The sequence below is a fragment of the Pteropus medius genome, unplaced genomic scaffold, assembly GCF_902729225.1.
Source record: "Pteropus medius unplaced genomic scaffold, Ma_sr-lr_union100, whole genome shotgun sequence".
Taxonomy (NCBI): domain Eukaryota; kingdom Metazoa; phylum Chordata; class Mammalia; order Chiroptera; family Pteropodidae; genus Pteropus; species Pteropus medius.
In genome coordinates, this window is record NW_024346692.1 from 303893 (window position 1) to 318150 (window position 14258).

At 43.1% G+C, this 14258-nt stretch overlaps 1 protein-coding gene across 3 annotated transcripts in view; it reads left to right on the forward strand.

Moving 5' to 3' along the window:
- Positions 1 to 13028, forward strand: part of ETV6 (ETS variant transcription factor 6) — a 214235-nt gene extending 201207 nt beyond the window's left edge. For all 3 annotated transcript variants that reach the window (XM_039876364.1, XM_039876365.1, XM_039876366.1), the window contains 3 exons: positions 3136 to 3278; positions 5119 to 5219; positions 8924 to 13028. In XM_039876364.1, coding sequence (XP_039732298.1) covers positions 3136 to 3278; positions 5119 to 5219; positions 8924 to 9029 — 350 coding nt within the window. In that variant the 3' untranslated portion in view covers positions 9030 to 13028. The remainder of the gene's footprint in view (positions 1 to 3135; positions 3279 to 5118; positions 5220 to 8923) is intronic.
- The last annotated feature ends 1230 nt before the right edge of the window (positions 13029 to 14258 follow it).

The following is a 14258-nucleotide window of genomic DNA, read 5'->3' on the forward strand; positions in this document are numbered from 1 at the left end:
TGTTCCTCCTATTTACTGGCATTTTATGTGATAATATTTGGTTTTGGCAGATGTTTTCCAGTTGGAAGAGATTGTGGGAAATTAAAATGTATTTGCCATTTGATGGTAAAACAAAAACTGAACAATTAAACCACAGCTCAGATCTCGATTTTTCCATTTGCAGTAAAAAATGTTGCAAGACCAAAGAGGAGGCAGCGGGGAGGGGGGAGATTAAGACATTTTGCCTGTATCGCTGCTTTGTGTGGAAACTCGAGTCGTTCTCTTCCTAGAGCTAGGTTGTTTTCAGTCTGCAACAGTGTGACACTGACTTCTCAAGGCGCTTTGCGATGCTAGGCTTCTTCCCCCTACACTCTGCCCTCCCCTCCTCAGCCCACCCTCTGGCGATAGGAACACAGTGGCAGGTAGGGGTGGTGACAGAGGAAGTGGCAGGTGGGGATGGTGATTGATAGAAGTGGCTGACCAGCTTCTGTTAGAATAGTTCAAACTCGAAGAGTATGGTGTCATTGTTTTAAGAAATGCCACTCTCCCTTTCCAAAACGCAATAAATCACACATCACATTACTTTTTAGACACAGATAATCGAGGCAAAAAGGATACAGTAAGGGATACTAAAGGTTTATGGCCATCTTAAATTTGATGGTAGTTCCTTGAGAAATTAAGCCTCCTGGAAAATGCCACATTTTAGGCCAGTTTCTTCTACCGTGCAGAGAAAAGGCTGGATTTCGCAAAGGATGCGTTAGAGTTAAACCTTGCTCTGGAAAGTCCTAAAATTTTACAAATAAATAAGTAAATTGTGTGTGTGTGTGTGTGTGTGTGTGTGTGTATACTACACTACACACTATACACACACACATATATATGGTTAAATATATATATGGTTATATATATATGTGTGTATGTATGTGTGTGTGTATATATATACACACATATATATGTATGTGTGTGTGTGTGTGTGTGCGTGTATATATATATATGAACAGGTATATATATATATAACAGGAGATATAGAGAGAGAGATATATATATATATATATAACAGGTATATATATAAGATCAGGTGTGTGTGTGTGTGTGTGTGTGTAAGTAGATGACATATATATATACAGGAGATATATATATATACACACACACACACACCTGCAGGTATATATATATATACCTGTTAACCAGCTTCTCTGAGAATAGAAATTGCATCGAGAAGCATGACATTGCACGAGCTTCAGAGTCACCAAAGCCTAGAATCCTATGTGTGGTCTCTCACGAGCTCTGCCCTTCGAGTACATTACCAAACCCTCTAAGCCCCAGCTTCTTTGTCCATATAATAGGAATAACAACAGCACCTGCCTCCTCAGGTGTCACAAGGGTCAAAGGCAACCATGCTTGCAGAATACACAGCACAGTGATTGCATACAGCACCAATAAATATCATCGTTGTTCCTTTTTCTTTCAGCAGAAAAAGGATGCCTGGGAGGGGAGGGTCTCAGGACAGAATTAAAGATGACGTCCCTGTGGGGCACACTCTTGGCCCCGGGGACGCACCCTTGCAGGCTGATGGACTAGTCAGATACAGAAATGCCTGAGAGCTGAGAAGGCTAAATCTCTGCCTCATGGGTGCTTTTTCTCTTCAACATTGTCTCTTCCATTTAGGATTTATACATTATGATGTTTCTATAATAGTAATAATAATAACAACAACTCATTGTTGTTATTTTCATTACTTTCTCTTTACTGGCGTTATCACTCATCCAGTAATCCTATAAAGTGAGTGTTGTTTTTCCTGTTTCTTAAATGAGGAAACAGAACAGTCGGGGAGATTTAAGAAACTTGCACACGGTGACCTGACCCAATTCCCCTTATAAATATACTCCAGAGAAAGATTGTGTCTGTTTCTCTGGGAGGTGAACGTGTGGGTTCTAAGGTACTCCAAGCCTGACCCAGACTCTCCCCGCCCCAGATCTCCCAGGCCTCACCCAACATAAGGAAGTCGTCAGCACATCATAGTGCAGGCGCCCTGGAGTTCAAATCCCAGGACCTCGGGCATTAGAGGATTATAAATAATGCATGTAAAGTGCCAGGCACACATGACACTTAGTAATTAATCATTTATTCCCAGCCACACTGGTTAGTGCCTATCAAAGCGTTCAGAATCAACAGTGAACACCTGGAGGCCAGTCCAACATCAACTAGACCTAGAAAGTACCTGTCTGTCCCCACCCACCTGTCAAGACTCTGTGAGAGGGTAAACCACATACCCTTATGGCACAAACCCAAAAAACACTAGCACAAAAGGAAGGCAAGCAGTATGTGCCAACTCATAGCTAAGAGGTGAGGCCTAGCGCAGTGCCTGGCCTACACTAATTCGCTTAATATTTGTTGCTTAACCAAATGAACAAACATCAGTTGTACAAGTGGGGAAAGAGATTTTTTGCCCTGGGTTTCTCTTTACCTTGAATCCATTATTATCAAAACAATTCGAAAGACCTCCACAGTGTGCTATAATGAGATCTGTATTCTTTTTAAAACCATACTAGTCACAATTCCCACAGTCATGGTCACCAAGCCGTATAGTTTTTCTTTTCCCACAGCCTTTTACACATCACGCTTCTTTTCCTGCCATTTTTTAGCCAACCCCAATCTTCTCATCTTTATCCATTCAGTATCGCCCTCCAACACCGAAGTCATCTTAATGGTACAGTTATACCACACTGCTCGCCCTGGAACATTAGGGCTCACTTCCTGCCTTGTCACCCTGCCAGCCGACTTTTATTGCCCACTTTCAGAGACACATTTACAGTTAGAGCTAGCTCTCTGGCTCTCCTATGGACTCTGCTCAAGTTCAAGTCATTGGTCATGACCGTGGAAAAATCACTTCCTCTCTCCAGGTCACTGTGTCCCCATCTATGGGAGGAGGCACTTGGCCTGGATGGTCTCTAAGGCCTCCACAGGTGAAAGGTCACCCTTCTCCAACACCATCCCACAGGCCTCTCTGGGCCTTGGTCTCCTCCCTGTCAAATGAGGAAGTTAGTCCATCCAAAGTAGGCAAAAGCACTTATTCAACTATTTTTCTGATTTTTGTTCTTAGTGCCTCAACAAGAAACATTTTCAACAGTGTTTTCTTGACCTTTTCCTCTGTAGACTGTAGACTGCTTTGGGATTACGTCTATCAGTTGCTTTCTGACAGCCGGTACGAAAACTTCATCCGATGGGAGGACAAAGAATCCAAAATATTCCGGATAGTGGATCCCAATGGACTGGCTCGACTGTGGGGAAACCATAAGGTAAAAGAGCACTAGATAGTCACTCTGTAAACTTGTGCCAAAATAAAGCCTTTATCCCTGGGCTGGAGGATAATTGTCTGTCTTCTACTTCCTAAGTCTGCGCGTGATTATTTAGTTTCTTCCTTACCGGGCAAACAATTAGACAACAGTTGCAAAGGGAAGGAGAGAATTGAAGATGCCCCTTTCTGTTTGTTACTTTTGCCAGGTGCCAGTTAACTATCTGGTCTGACAGGGCTGAGGTCTGAGTAACCCTCACTCCCATCTCTTTGACCTGACCTGGACACCCAGGGTGTCATTAGGAACGGGGTAACAGGGAAGCACTGTGGGGCTCTCTGACACACAGGGAGCTATGAGAAGTGTCACTTCTGTTCTGCTCAGTTAGAAATTCCTATGTTCACGAAGGCCCATTTCTACATGGAAAACACAGTCTGGCTTTAAAACATCCCGCTTTAAAAGCAAACAGTGCAAGAAGTAGGATTGCCCCACAATCCTGCACACTAGGAAGAATGAAAGAATTTAATTAAAAGATAAAGTCTTTTAAAGTTAGGAAAACTGTTCAACTATGTAGGTGTAAAAAGTGGGTAAAACAACCAAAATGTCCATCAATGGGCGAATGGATAAAGTAACTGTGGTCTATGCATACGATAGAATATTATTCTGCCTTAAAAAAAGAAATTCTGCAAGATGCAACAACATAGGTGAACCTCGAGGATGTGATACTAAATGTAATGAGCTAGTCACAGAAAGACATATGCTGCCTGATTCCACTTATATGAAGTATCTAAAATAGGCAAATTCATTGGATCGAAGGGTGGGTAGGTATTGCCAGGGGTTGGGACGGGGAGAGATGGGGAGGTACTAATCAATGGGCATGAAGTTTCCACTAGGCAAATGAGTAAGTTCTGGAGATCTGCTGTACACTATTGTACCTGTAGTTAATACTGCTATATTATGCACTTAAAATTTTGCCAAGAGAATAGATGTCATGTTACATGTTCTTCCCACAATACAATAAAGTAAAATAAATGGAGCAAAGAGATCCCCCCCCCTCAAAAAACGTTTAATAAATAAATCCGTATTCCTACTTAAAAAAAAAAGAAAAGAAAAGATTCAAGATGCAGGCTTGACCAATTGGCACAGTGCTGTGGTGGCATAATGCCAGATCAGCCAGATGAGAGGGGACAGAGGGACACAGCCAAGCGCACTCTGCCCCGGCCTTCGAGGACCCAGTGTGCCATGACCAAATATGGCAAGGCCCACTGAGAGACACTCCAGTGTGTGAGTCACTGAGAAAAACCCCTCTGCAACTCCCACATTGTGCCATAGCACCCGGGCTTGGAACCACTATATTCTTGTTTCCGCAACAGGAATTTAAACAACAAATCTCTTCCTTAAAATGACAGACCAGAAACGCTGTTTGAGAAAGGTCACTGCAACAAGAAAAGAAAAAGAAAAAGAAATTCTCTGTAGGTCAGAAAGTGAAGGATGACCCACAGATAGTGGGAACCTGCAGGAAATTCCTTGGACACAGCAGAGCACAGTTTTGGGAAAGGAACTGAGGGAGGTTGCTGTGGGATGTGCTTTCTTAGCTCAGCTCTGAGACTTCTGACAAAGGGTGATTCACTTTAGGAGAAATCTTGGAGATGACCTGTGTGAAAGCAGAGGGGTGGGGACGAATGGGCCTGGAAGGCAGCAGATTAGCAGGTAGCTTTCCCAAACTGGCAGAGCCACAGGAGCAGCCAAAGAGCTTTTATTTTAATAGCTCCCCCAGAGCCTTTTCTGAGGTTCATTTCATTGTGTCTTTGTGCTTTTTTTCTCTCTTCCTCCTTTGAACAAACAGAACAGAACAAACATGACCTATGAGAAAATGTCCAGAGCCCTGCGCCACTACTACAAACTAAACATTATCAGGAAGGAGCCAGGACAAAGGCTTTTGTTCAGGTAGCACTTCCTTTTTCTCCTTTCCTTCTTTTGGGAGGATATTGTTTTCTTTAAATAAGAGGGAGGAGGGAGACTGTTAAGATCTCTACCTGCCTATTGGATACTCAAAGCCATCATTGCTACAGATCGGATGCCAGATGCTGGTTTGTTAAAATTTAAGAAAAGAAAATTTTTTTTTGTTTTACTTATGTCTGCCATATAGTAAAACCAAAACTAGATAAACACAATCTGACTCGCCTTTCAGAGAAGGCAGTGATCATATAGTATTACCTGGCGTTAACATCCAGCCTAGTTAAAGGGAGCGATCGGAGTAATATTTGAATGTCAGGGCAAGGAATTAAACCTAGACTTCCAGGTTACCAACTGAACCAATGTTAGTCAAATAGCGATAGTGTTAATGAGTCAGTCACACCTTTTTTAAATGAAATAGAACAGAATTGATTAGGATAGGCTAGAGTTGAAAAATATCAGACTATATCAAACGTAATTAAGGATGACCGCCAATTCATGAAAATTTTGTTTTGAGGTGTGTGTGTGAGAGAGAGAGAGATGAATCATGATGTAAAATGTAGTTATTACAGTGTATCATAATTAGAAAGCCACTGCACTAGACGTTCCTCTTCCCAGAATTCTTCACAGCTAATGAGTTCCAACCATTTAACTCACCACGTAGATTGTGATTCAAGTACTATGTAAGAGAGGAGGAAGAATTGGAAGGGGAAGAAGAAGAGATCTAAAGCACCAATCAGGGCAGGCAGAACACTGATGTTCACCGGTGGTAGTTGACGTGGTGAGACCAAGCAAAGGTTGGGAGAAAATGGGATCAAGAAACACCACCTTACGTTATAGATTTTGGCTGGTGGGACAGAAAAGAGTTACAGATGGGACTAGAGATGTGGACTTGGAATTATTTATATACAGATAGAAAATGACACTGTATATGAGCAGAGGAGGTCACTGCGATAAGTACTTACTGGAAAGAGCAGAGAACCTGAGCTGTAGCATTGGGAAGGCATGGTAATTTAGGGGTAGTCAAAACAATTGGGATCTTTAAAAGAAAGAGAAAAGGCTGTTCAAGAGATGAAAACAGAAGGGAATGAAGTAAAAAAAAAAAAAGAAGAACCCTTTTTCTCTGGCTCTGCTGATGCCTTCCCTTCATCCTTCTACCAGACCTAGTCCTTGGCTCCTATTCATCCTGCTCTGTACTTTTTTCCTGAGCGAATTGATCTCATTACACAGCTTGAGTTATCACCTCAATGGTGAGACTCTTATATCCCTCTATCCAGCTCGAAAAACTTCCTTAAATTCCAATTCTGAATTTCTAAGAGCTGCTTATAGGACATGTCCACTTAAATATCACGTTAGTCTCACAGACATGAAATATTTCAAGACATACACATACTAGAACTCTCCCCACACACTCCCACCCCCCAGTATTCTTGTTTCTCATCAGTGGCATCATCACTGTGTTAAGCAACCAACATAACACTAGAGTTGTCTGTGACTCTTCCTGTGTCCAAGTCAGTCGTTGTGCTGGATTGTCCACTGGCTCTCAGTACCATTCCCACTCCATTCTCTGTTACAGGGGCTAATAGTCTGGGAGCCACTTTTCCCAAGATTTCCTACCGGCAGGTTAGAGTCTACCAATGACAAGCACTTTTCTTGAGACTTGGAAGATGAAAGAAAAGCTTCTCTGGCAATAGAGACTGATACTTAGACTTCATGATTCACACCCAGATTAATTCAACATTCTCTTTTACCTCTGGTCCACTCTCCTGCCTCCCAGATTCTTAATACACACTTCCAGCTGCCCTACTAACACTATGCCACAAACATATATCCCTTTAATTTTTGCTTTTTTAATATATATACTCTCTAGATCCATCTCAAGTCTGCTGCCCTTTATGAAGCCTTCTTCAACTGCTCGAACACACACAATCTTCTTCCATCATCTCTTGGGTTCCTGTGGCCCTAAACCACATTTTGATTCTCATTATTAATAGTTGTATGTGTGAAGTCCTCCCCACAACTAGGTCAAAAGTCCATAGAAGGTAGAAGATTATATTTTATATAGTTCTGTTTTATACTTATGGAGGCTTTCAATAAAAGTTTCTTGACAAGCCAGGTATGGAATATCAGAAGCTTAATATGAAAAAGTAGTCAGAAGTAGAAAGGGGTAGTTCGAAGGGCCAAATATAACATATCTGTGGACTTGGCCTAGAGGGAACTAGAGGTGACTTCAGATGTTGAGGGAGAAGTTTTGGATAAGAGTAGAAGACAGACTTCGGATGCTACAGATCATATTGCTTGAGAAGTTCAGGAATAATGGGCAGAAAAGAAAAGCAGCTGTAGCTGGGAAGTTCACAGGTTTCCGATAGAGATTTTCAACAAGATAAAAGGAAAGAATAGGCCTATTAGTGAGGAGAGATTAGTCATTTTTGAGAAAATGAGTTTTGGAAGCCAGACTTGCCACAAAATGAAGGCTTCTCGGTAAAAAACCCAGCGTGTAATCAAGTGAAGTGTTAAATTGTGGGTCCTCTTTACAGGATTTCTAGGAGTTGCGGGAAGGAAGGTTTCAGGGTGGACCGGTGCCAGTAAGCAGCCCTTTGGTGATGAGGCGGAGCTCAAAGAATAGGGCTCAGAGAGTGAAAGGAGTAAAGAGGGTTGTGAATAGGGTCAAAGCTAGAGGTTTGGAGGATGGCATGGTTATAGAAGAAAGAAGACTGGCCAGACCAGAACGGACGGCTCACGCTCGTCAGCAGTGGAAACCAAGACTCTCCAGGGTAGAGATGACAGAGGCCCCAATGGGCAGGCTGGAGAGCGTGTCCTTGACTTGATAAGCGGTCATCATAGGCTTTTGAACATAAAAGGACGAGAGAAAATGGATGTTTAAGACAGTTCATCTGGTGCAGGGCAGAGTGCATGGGAAGGGAAGGGTGTGCCAGCACAGAGCGGGGCTGTGGAGAGGGCACCCCCACGGTAAGGGCAGAAGATTTGCACCCAGGCTGCCTCCTGAACTGTGTAAATCATGGTCAAAACACGTCACTGAAGTTATTTCCAGGCGAACCCAATGAACAAGATAAGCCTTGCTGCGTGCACCTCGCTGCCAAGGAAGATAGACTAAAGGGAAGTAATTGCTAGCATTTTGGGCGCATCACTGATAACATGGAAAAAAAGACTCCCTTTTTGCCTTTGTGATTTCTAAAAGCACCACTAACTGGCCCAAAATTTTCCTTTCAGCATGGACTTGTATCTTTTGAGTTAAATTCAAGTTTTGAATACCATTCCCTGGACTCATGGTCCAGAATGGAAGTGGATTTATAGCTCTCATGGGTTATTATAAAATCTAACTCTAAAAATAAGTAACGCGGATAAGCGGTTCCCTGTGCCATGGTTCCCTGACATGATCATGCAGTAATGCGCTAACCAGCTCCGAGGGGTGCTCTCGGTCTCACAGTCATCCTCGCCGTTGTTTTTTTTTGTTGTTGTTGTTTTTTTAATAATTATTTCACCATTTTTCAGGCACTCAGGAGAAGGAGCACCTTTTTCTAATTGACATTAAGTTAGCATTAATGGCTGGGTTCAGTAGCTCTCAAGTTATATGAGGTGATAGGGCCTTTTTTTTTTTTTTTAAGTTTCCAGTTCAAGGTGAAGACAACTTTAGGAAAATGTAATCTCTTTATGCCCCATTTCCTCTTCCCAAGGTTTATGAAAACCCCAGATGAAATCATGAGTGGCCGAACAGACCGTCTGGAGCACCTTGAGTCCCAGGAGCTGGATGAACAAATATACCAAGAAGATGAATGCTGAAGGCACCAGCGCACCATGTCAGCGGGCTGGCAGCCGAGAGAGCCCCTGCCCAGCGGGACTGCTGGAGGCGTGACGGAGCGAGCAGGCGGGCTGAGGAGAGTAGAAAAGGCAGAGACCCAGGAATGCGAGTGACACTTGGCTTGCATATCAGGAGGGACCCAAGAGCACCTTAGACAAACCACCCAGCAAAGGCGGGGCTGGAATTCAGGCCGAGGGCACGAGCCTGGGACTCGCGGTTCACGTTCCCCACTCATTCGGAATCTCTCCGTCTGTAATTCCTCACCCTCACCCTTCCACCTATTGTTAGTTTCATCGTTTTCGTTTTTGTTTTTGTTTTTTAAGACCATGCCATTTGACTTTTCATGATTCATCTAGGGGAAGACTACCAAGGTCGTTTTCATATGGAAATATATATCTGTTATATATATATATTTTTTGCAAATCTCACAAAAGTGCAGCAAACCCAGCTGGTCAGGAAAGAGAAGACTTGCAAAAGGGTTCAGGTTCCTCTTTATCCTGCCACGTGAGTCAGGTTTGTTCCTGTTGCTGTTGGATCTTGGCTGGGGAAAAAAAAAAAGGAAAAGAAAATTGCTTTTTAAAAGATAAAGTGAAAAGGAGAGCTCTCTTTTTCTCTTTCTCGCTCTCCTTCCTTCCCTGCCTCCCCTCTGCCCTCCCTCCCTGCCTGCCGTTGAGCTTCAGACGCCTTCCAGCAGAGTTCAGCCTCTTGGAGAGTCTGGGGAGCAGTAGGCTCCTAAACAGAATTGGTGGCCTGGGTGCTTTGGGGCCGGCACCACTAAATCAGACCCACAGCCTGGCATTTGGCCACCTGTCTGAGGGAGGCCAAAAACATCAGAGATGGTGCTGTCCTCTAGAAAGATAAGTGCTAGTCCGGCAGGTGGCCCCTGACACAGCTGTGAGAACCCTGAAGCTCCCTGGTTCCACAGAGCGTCAGGTAAGAATGGAAGGCTATTCAAGTTGTTGAGAGGGACCCGGCACCTTGGAATCAGCTTACAGGTGCTGCAAAGTGGTAAATACAAAAAGGCCACATAGGCCTGATGGTCCAGGAACTGGGCGAAGAATCTTCTGCAGTGGGGTCTAGAGGATAGGGAGGCAGGAAGGGTCTTCTCTGCTCCATCTCAAAGGCCATTGTGTGGTCAGTTCCATGCCCTCACCTAATTGTTATTTTTTTCAATTCCTAGCCTTTTTTACAGTTTCCTGGTACCCATAGGACACAGGGCATTCGAGAGGGGAGGACTCTGGAGTGTGCGGTCTCGGTTGCTACCAGTGTCTGCCCAGCCCGTGCAGATGAGAAGTTCTTCAGATACATTACCATTTCCTTCTTTCTTTGCATAGCTGTGTTTCAGAATGGACTCATTCGTGGCTCTTTTTCACCTCAAAATAAAGTCAATAGTATCTTGTAAAATGAGGGACACACCACCCCTTAGTACTTTTGATGATAACATATTTTTAGAGAGCTGTTTGGATTTGCTTTCCTTTTCTAGCCGTCTAAATTGACTTTTCCAATACAGGTTCAGAATCCAACATTAGGACTACGGTGTTTTTTTAATCCAAAAGGTTAGACCTGCCTTACAAAGCACCCTCTCCTTGTTTCTCCTCATTTTTCTCTGTTTCCTCGCCTGTCAGGTGAGCATCTCACAGCTCCCCCAGGGTACGCTTGTGACTGTAAGCAGCAGGCCCTAGGTGAAGTGGCCAGACCCAGCTTCTCTTCCAGCCATTTCTAAGTTGAGTCAGGCACAGCACACAAGCGCGAGGCATTCTCCCCCAGCCTCCTGGCAAGGACACCAGCCTGCGGGGAAGGAGGCACAGATAGATTGACTATGGTTTAAGGACACTGGAATTGAGGAGCTGATCAGGGCTCTTCAGTCTTGCTCTGTTCCTGCCCCTTATCAGACCACATGTAGAAACATGGAGGTAGCCAGCTCGCCCCCACTGTCATGTGCTCCCCCCCACTCTACCTTCCAGAATATTGAGCTTCCAGTGAAGTCAGGGACCTTCTGTGTGAGGCTAGGGGCTCCCATTATGAAGGGTTTGGTTTGAATTTGCTGAAATAGTGATGAAATGCAGCTGGATCCCAGCATAACACAGATGTCTTTCAAGAATGTCCAATGGCACACAGTGATACAGCCTCTATGATGACTGATGTTGTATCTCAAATGGAGAGATTAAGCCAAATACCTTGAGCGTTGTAAAAGCCATTGAGTTTAAGAACAAGAGAGAAAGGGTGGATTTTTTTTTCTAAAGTCCTTTGTGTGACTGTGAAATGAAAGACAAGGGCATGATGTTACTCTTCCCTAAAATTAGGATATCTCATTCTATTCACCTTACCGAGGTATGAGGACTCAGGTTCTTTCTATTCAAAGGATTTTACAGTTGAATCGTGGATGGAAATTCCCTTTCGATCCAAGGATTTTTAAAGCAATATCCTATAAGAATATATAAGAGTTAGGATGACACTTTCAGGCACTCGAAGAAGAAATAGAAGGCACAAATTCCAGTGTAGTCTTTATTTCGCATCCAGGTATTACCAAGAATGATTTCTATTAATTCCCTTAACAGCAAAAGTTCTTCTCATTTGTTCTTTGAGAGAATACATGGGCAGTACCGACACCAGGAATACAGTACTTACACAATGCAGACGCCAAAGATTTCAGATTTAATTTAGCAAACCTCGTTGGAGCACCCACTAAACACTCCGAGGGATTCAAAGGTGAATCGGGCACAATCCTGTCCTCTGAGAATTTACATTCTACCTGCAGGATCTATCCATCAAGACATTTCTCACTTCAACACTAAGTACTAGGGCTGATGAAAATTTTACCTAGGACCAAGGTAAAAAGCACATCCATGATCAGAATAGTTGGTCTTTCCCTGCTGCCATCATGGAAATCCTTGCCTTGCAAGATCAGAAATTGGGAAGGGAAAATGCAGAAGAGCACTGCAGAGGACAGCTTCCTCCAGCTGTGTCCAGGATGGACACACTCACTTGCACCTTGAAATTCCCTAGCGTCTTCTGCTCCCCGCACCTTGAGTTAGCTAGGTTGCCTCTTCTCCATCAGAAGATGGCAGTGGCAACTGGCCGGACTGGCTCCTAAAATCTTTTGTCCAAGGTAACTTGGTCTGGCCTAAAGCAGTACCACCAATGTTCCCAGCCTTTTCGTGGGGATCCCCCCAAGCAAAAAGGGAAAACAGACTGATGGATTTGCTCTTTTCAACCCTCCGATCCTTTTGTCTTTTTACACTGATCCTTGTCCAAATGAGAATGTAAATTTAGCTAAAACTTAAATGACAGAATTTGCCTAAATGACTAACCACTATTTCCACCTTTCCCCACCTAGGCTCCAACTCTGAATACAGTTCTGAAACATTGACTCCCTTTTGCAGAAGGGAGTATCAGAAATGTAATACAACTTGCCCCAGGAGCAGACAACATGCCAGGGACAGAGTTAGGCTGAGATCCAGCCCAGCCATATCCCCATTTACCCATTCTCACCCAGGAAGCTGAAGATAAAAGATTTGGTGAAATTTACAAAGGGCAATTTTCTTTGACTAAGCGTTCAGTGCTAGTTAGTTTTCACCCACTCAGCCTGCTCTTCTTTGGGCAAAAACCTGGAATGAAGGGAGTGATACAAGAAAGCCAATGAGAAGAAAGGTGGGCAATAATCCCTGCCTTTCTAAAAACCACAGAAGACTAACCTGATCCTTTTGGCCCCATCTGCATCAACACTAAACAACTACAAACTCCCTGAATCTCACATATGCCAAATCTTCAAGAACATTCTTGAAGATTTCTCTTGGTGACTACAACCACCTGCAAACCAGAATGAATCTAGAATTTCTCTTTCTTGCTTTTTTTTTCCCTTTAATTTCTGATCTCTTGTTTATGAGGTGTGGGGTTTATAAGGGACTGAATCAAATGAATGTAACAAAAAGAAGAAAAAAAAACAAAAAAAAAAAAAGCCTTTTCTCAGGGCCAGTGAGTTGCAAATAATTTTTAAAGAAAAGCCTATAATTGCATCATCTCAATAAATTTTTTATAAAAAAAGAAAAAGTCCCAAGTCTCTGTTTTTAATAAGATGAAATGGGAGTCAGACAGGCAAGGTGCTCCAATGAGGTAAATCCTGTCTCCACTCAATTATGGTATAAAGTGCAGTCATGGTTTTTCACTGGCAGGAAGCCTCTGGCAGAGCAGTCTGCAGACAGTCTTTAGACAGGCAGCATCAGAAAGGTCAGAATCAACAGTTTAAATCTGAGTAGCTGCCACAGATGGGGAAATTTGCCAGAAGGAACCCCACTCAGAGATGTTTGGGTCCTATGCTGTGCCAAAGACTTCAGTTCACTGTGGACTAAGGCAATTCCAAGAGTTAAAGGACCTTGGGTCTTTTTCCAGTGTAACTGCTCCTTTATTCTACTGAAGTCATGGCTGTGAGCCTATAGGTGATGAGGGCAAAAATGTAGGTCAAGCCCATAACTATACACAGGACATAATGACCCGGAAGGTTATCTGACAGCTCAGAACTGGCCCCATGCTCAGAATGTCAGCCACACTGGCCAGTGGAACCACCTGCCATCCAGCAGGCGCTTGTGATTTCAACACCGAGCATCCTGCAGTCGATCAGAATTATTCTATCCCTCTGCCATCAGAGGTGGGTAGAAACTAAGAGAAGCAAATTACATTGTTATCTACTCAGATGTAGTTTGGAAAGCAGAAGTTTGAAATCAATGATCTCAGAGAATGTTGTTAGATTATTTCTGTATTTAAATTGTCCCAGGTACTCTGTCTCCCATGATCATGGATTACTGAAATTTGGCCCTATATTCTATATCATCAGAGCACACCATCAAGTAATAAGGGGCTAGATATTTCCTGCAGTGCTAAAAATGCCCTGAAGCTACTATTTCTATAACCCAGCATTAATATCAATTACTAGAATTACTAGAAATGTGAAGTATCAGTTCTCACCTAAAGTGAATCAAAAACTTTGGCTATGGGTCTTAGCAATCTGTTTTAACAAGCTCTCTGGGTGATTCTGAGGCATGCTGAAGTTTGGAAACCACTGCTAGCATCAATTTATTCATTTTAGTATGAAAAAGAGTACATGGCCATTTAAACAGTAAGTACACAGAATAATTGGTGACAACTAATTCGCATTAATAATACACGCAATCATGCTGCATTTTCCTAATACTAGATAAACTATGGAATGAGGC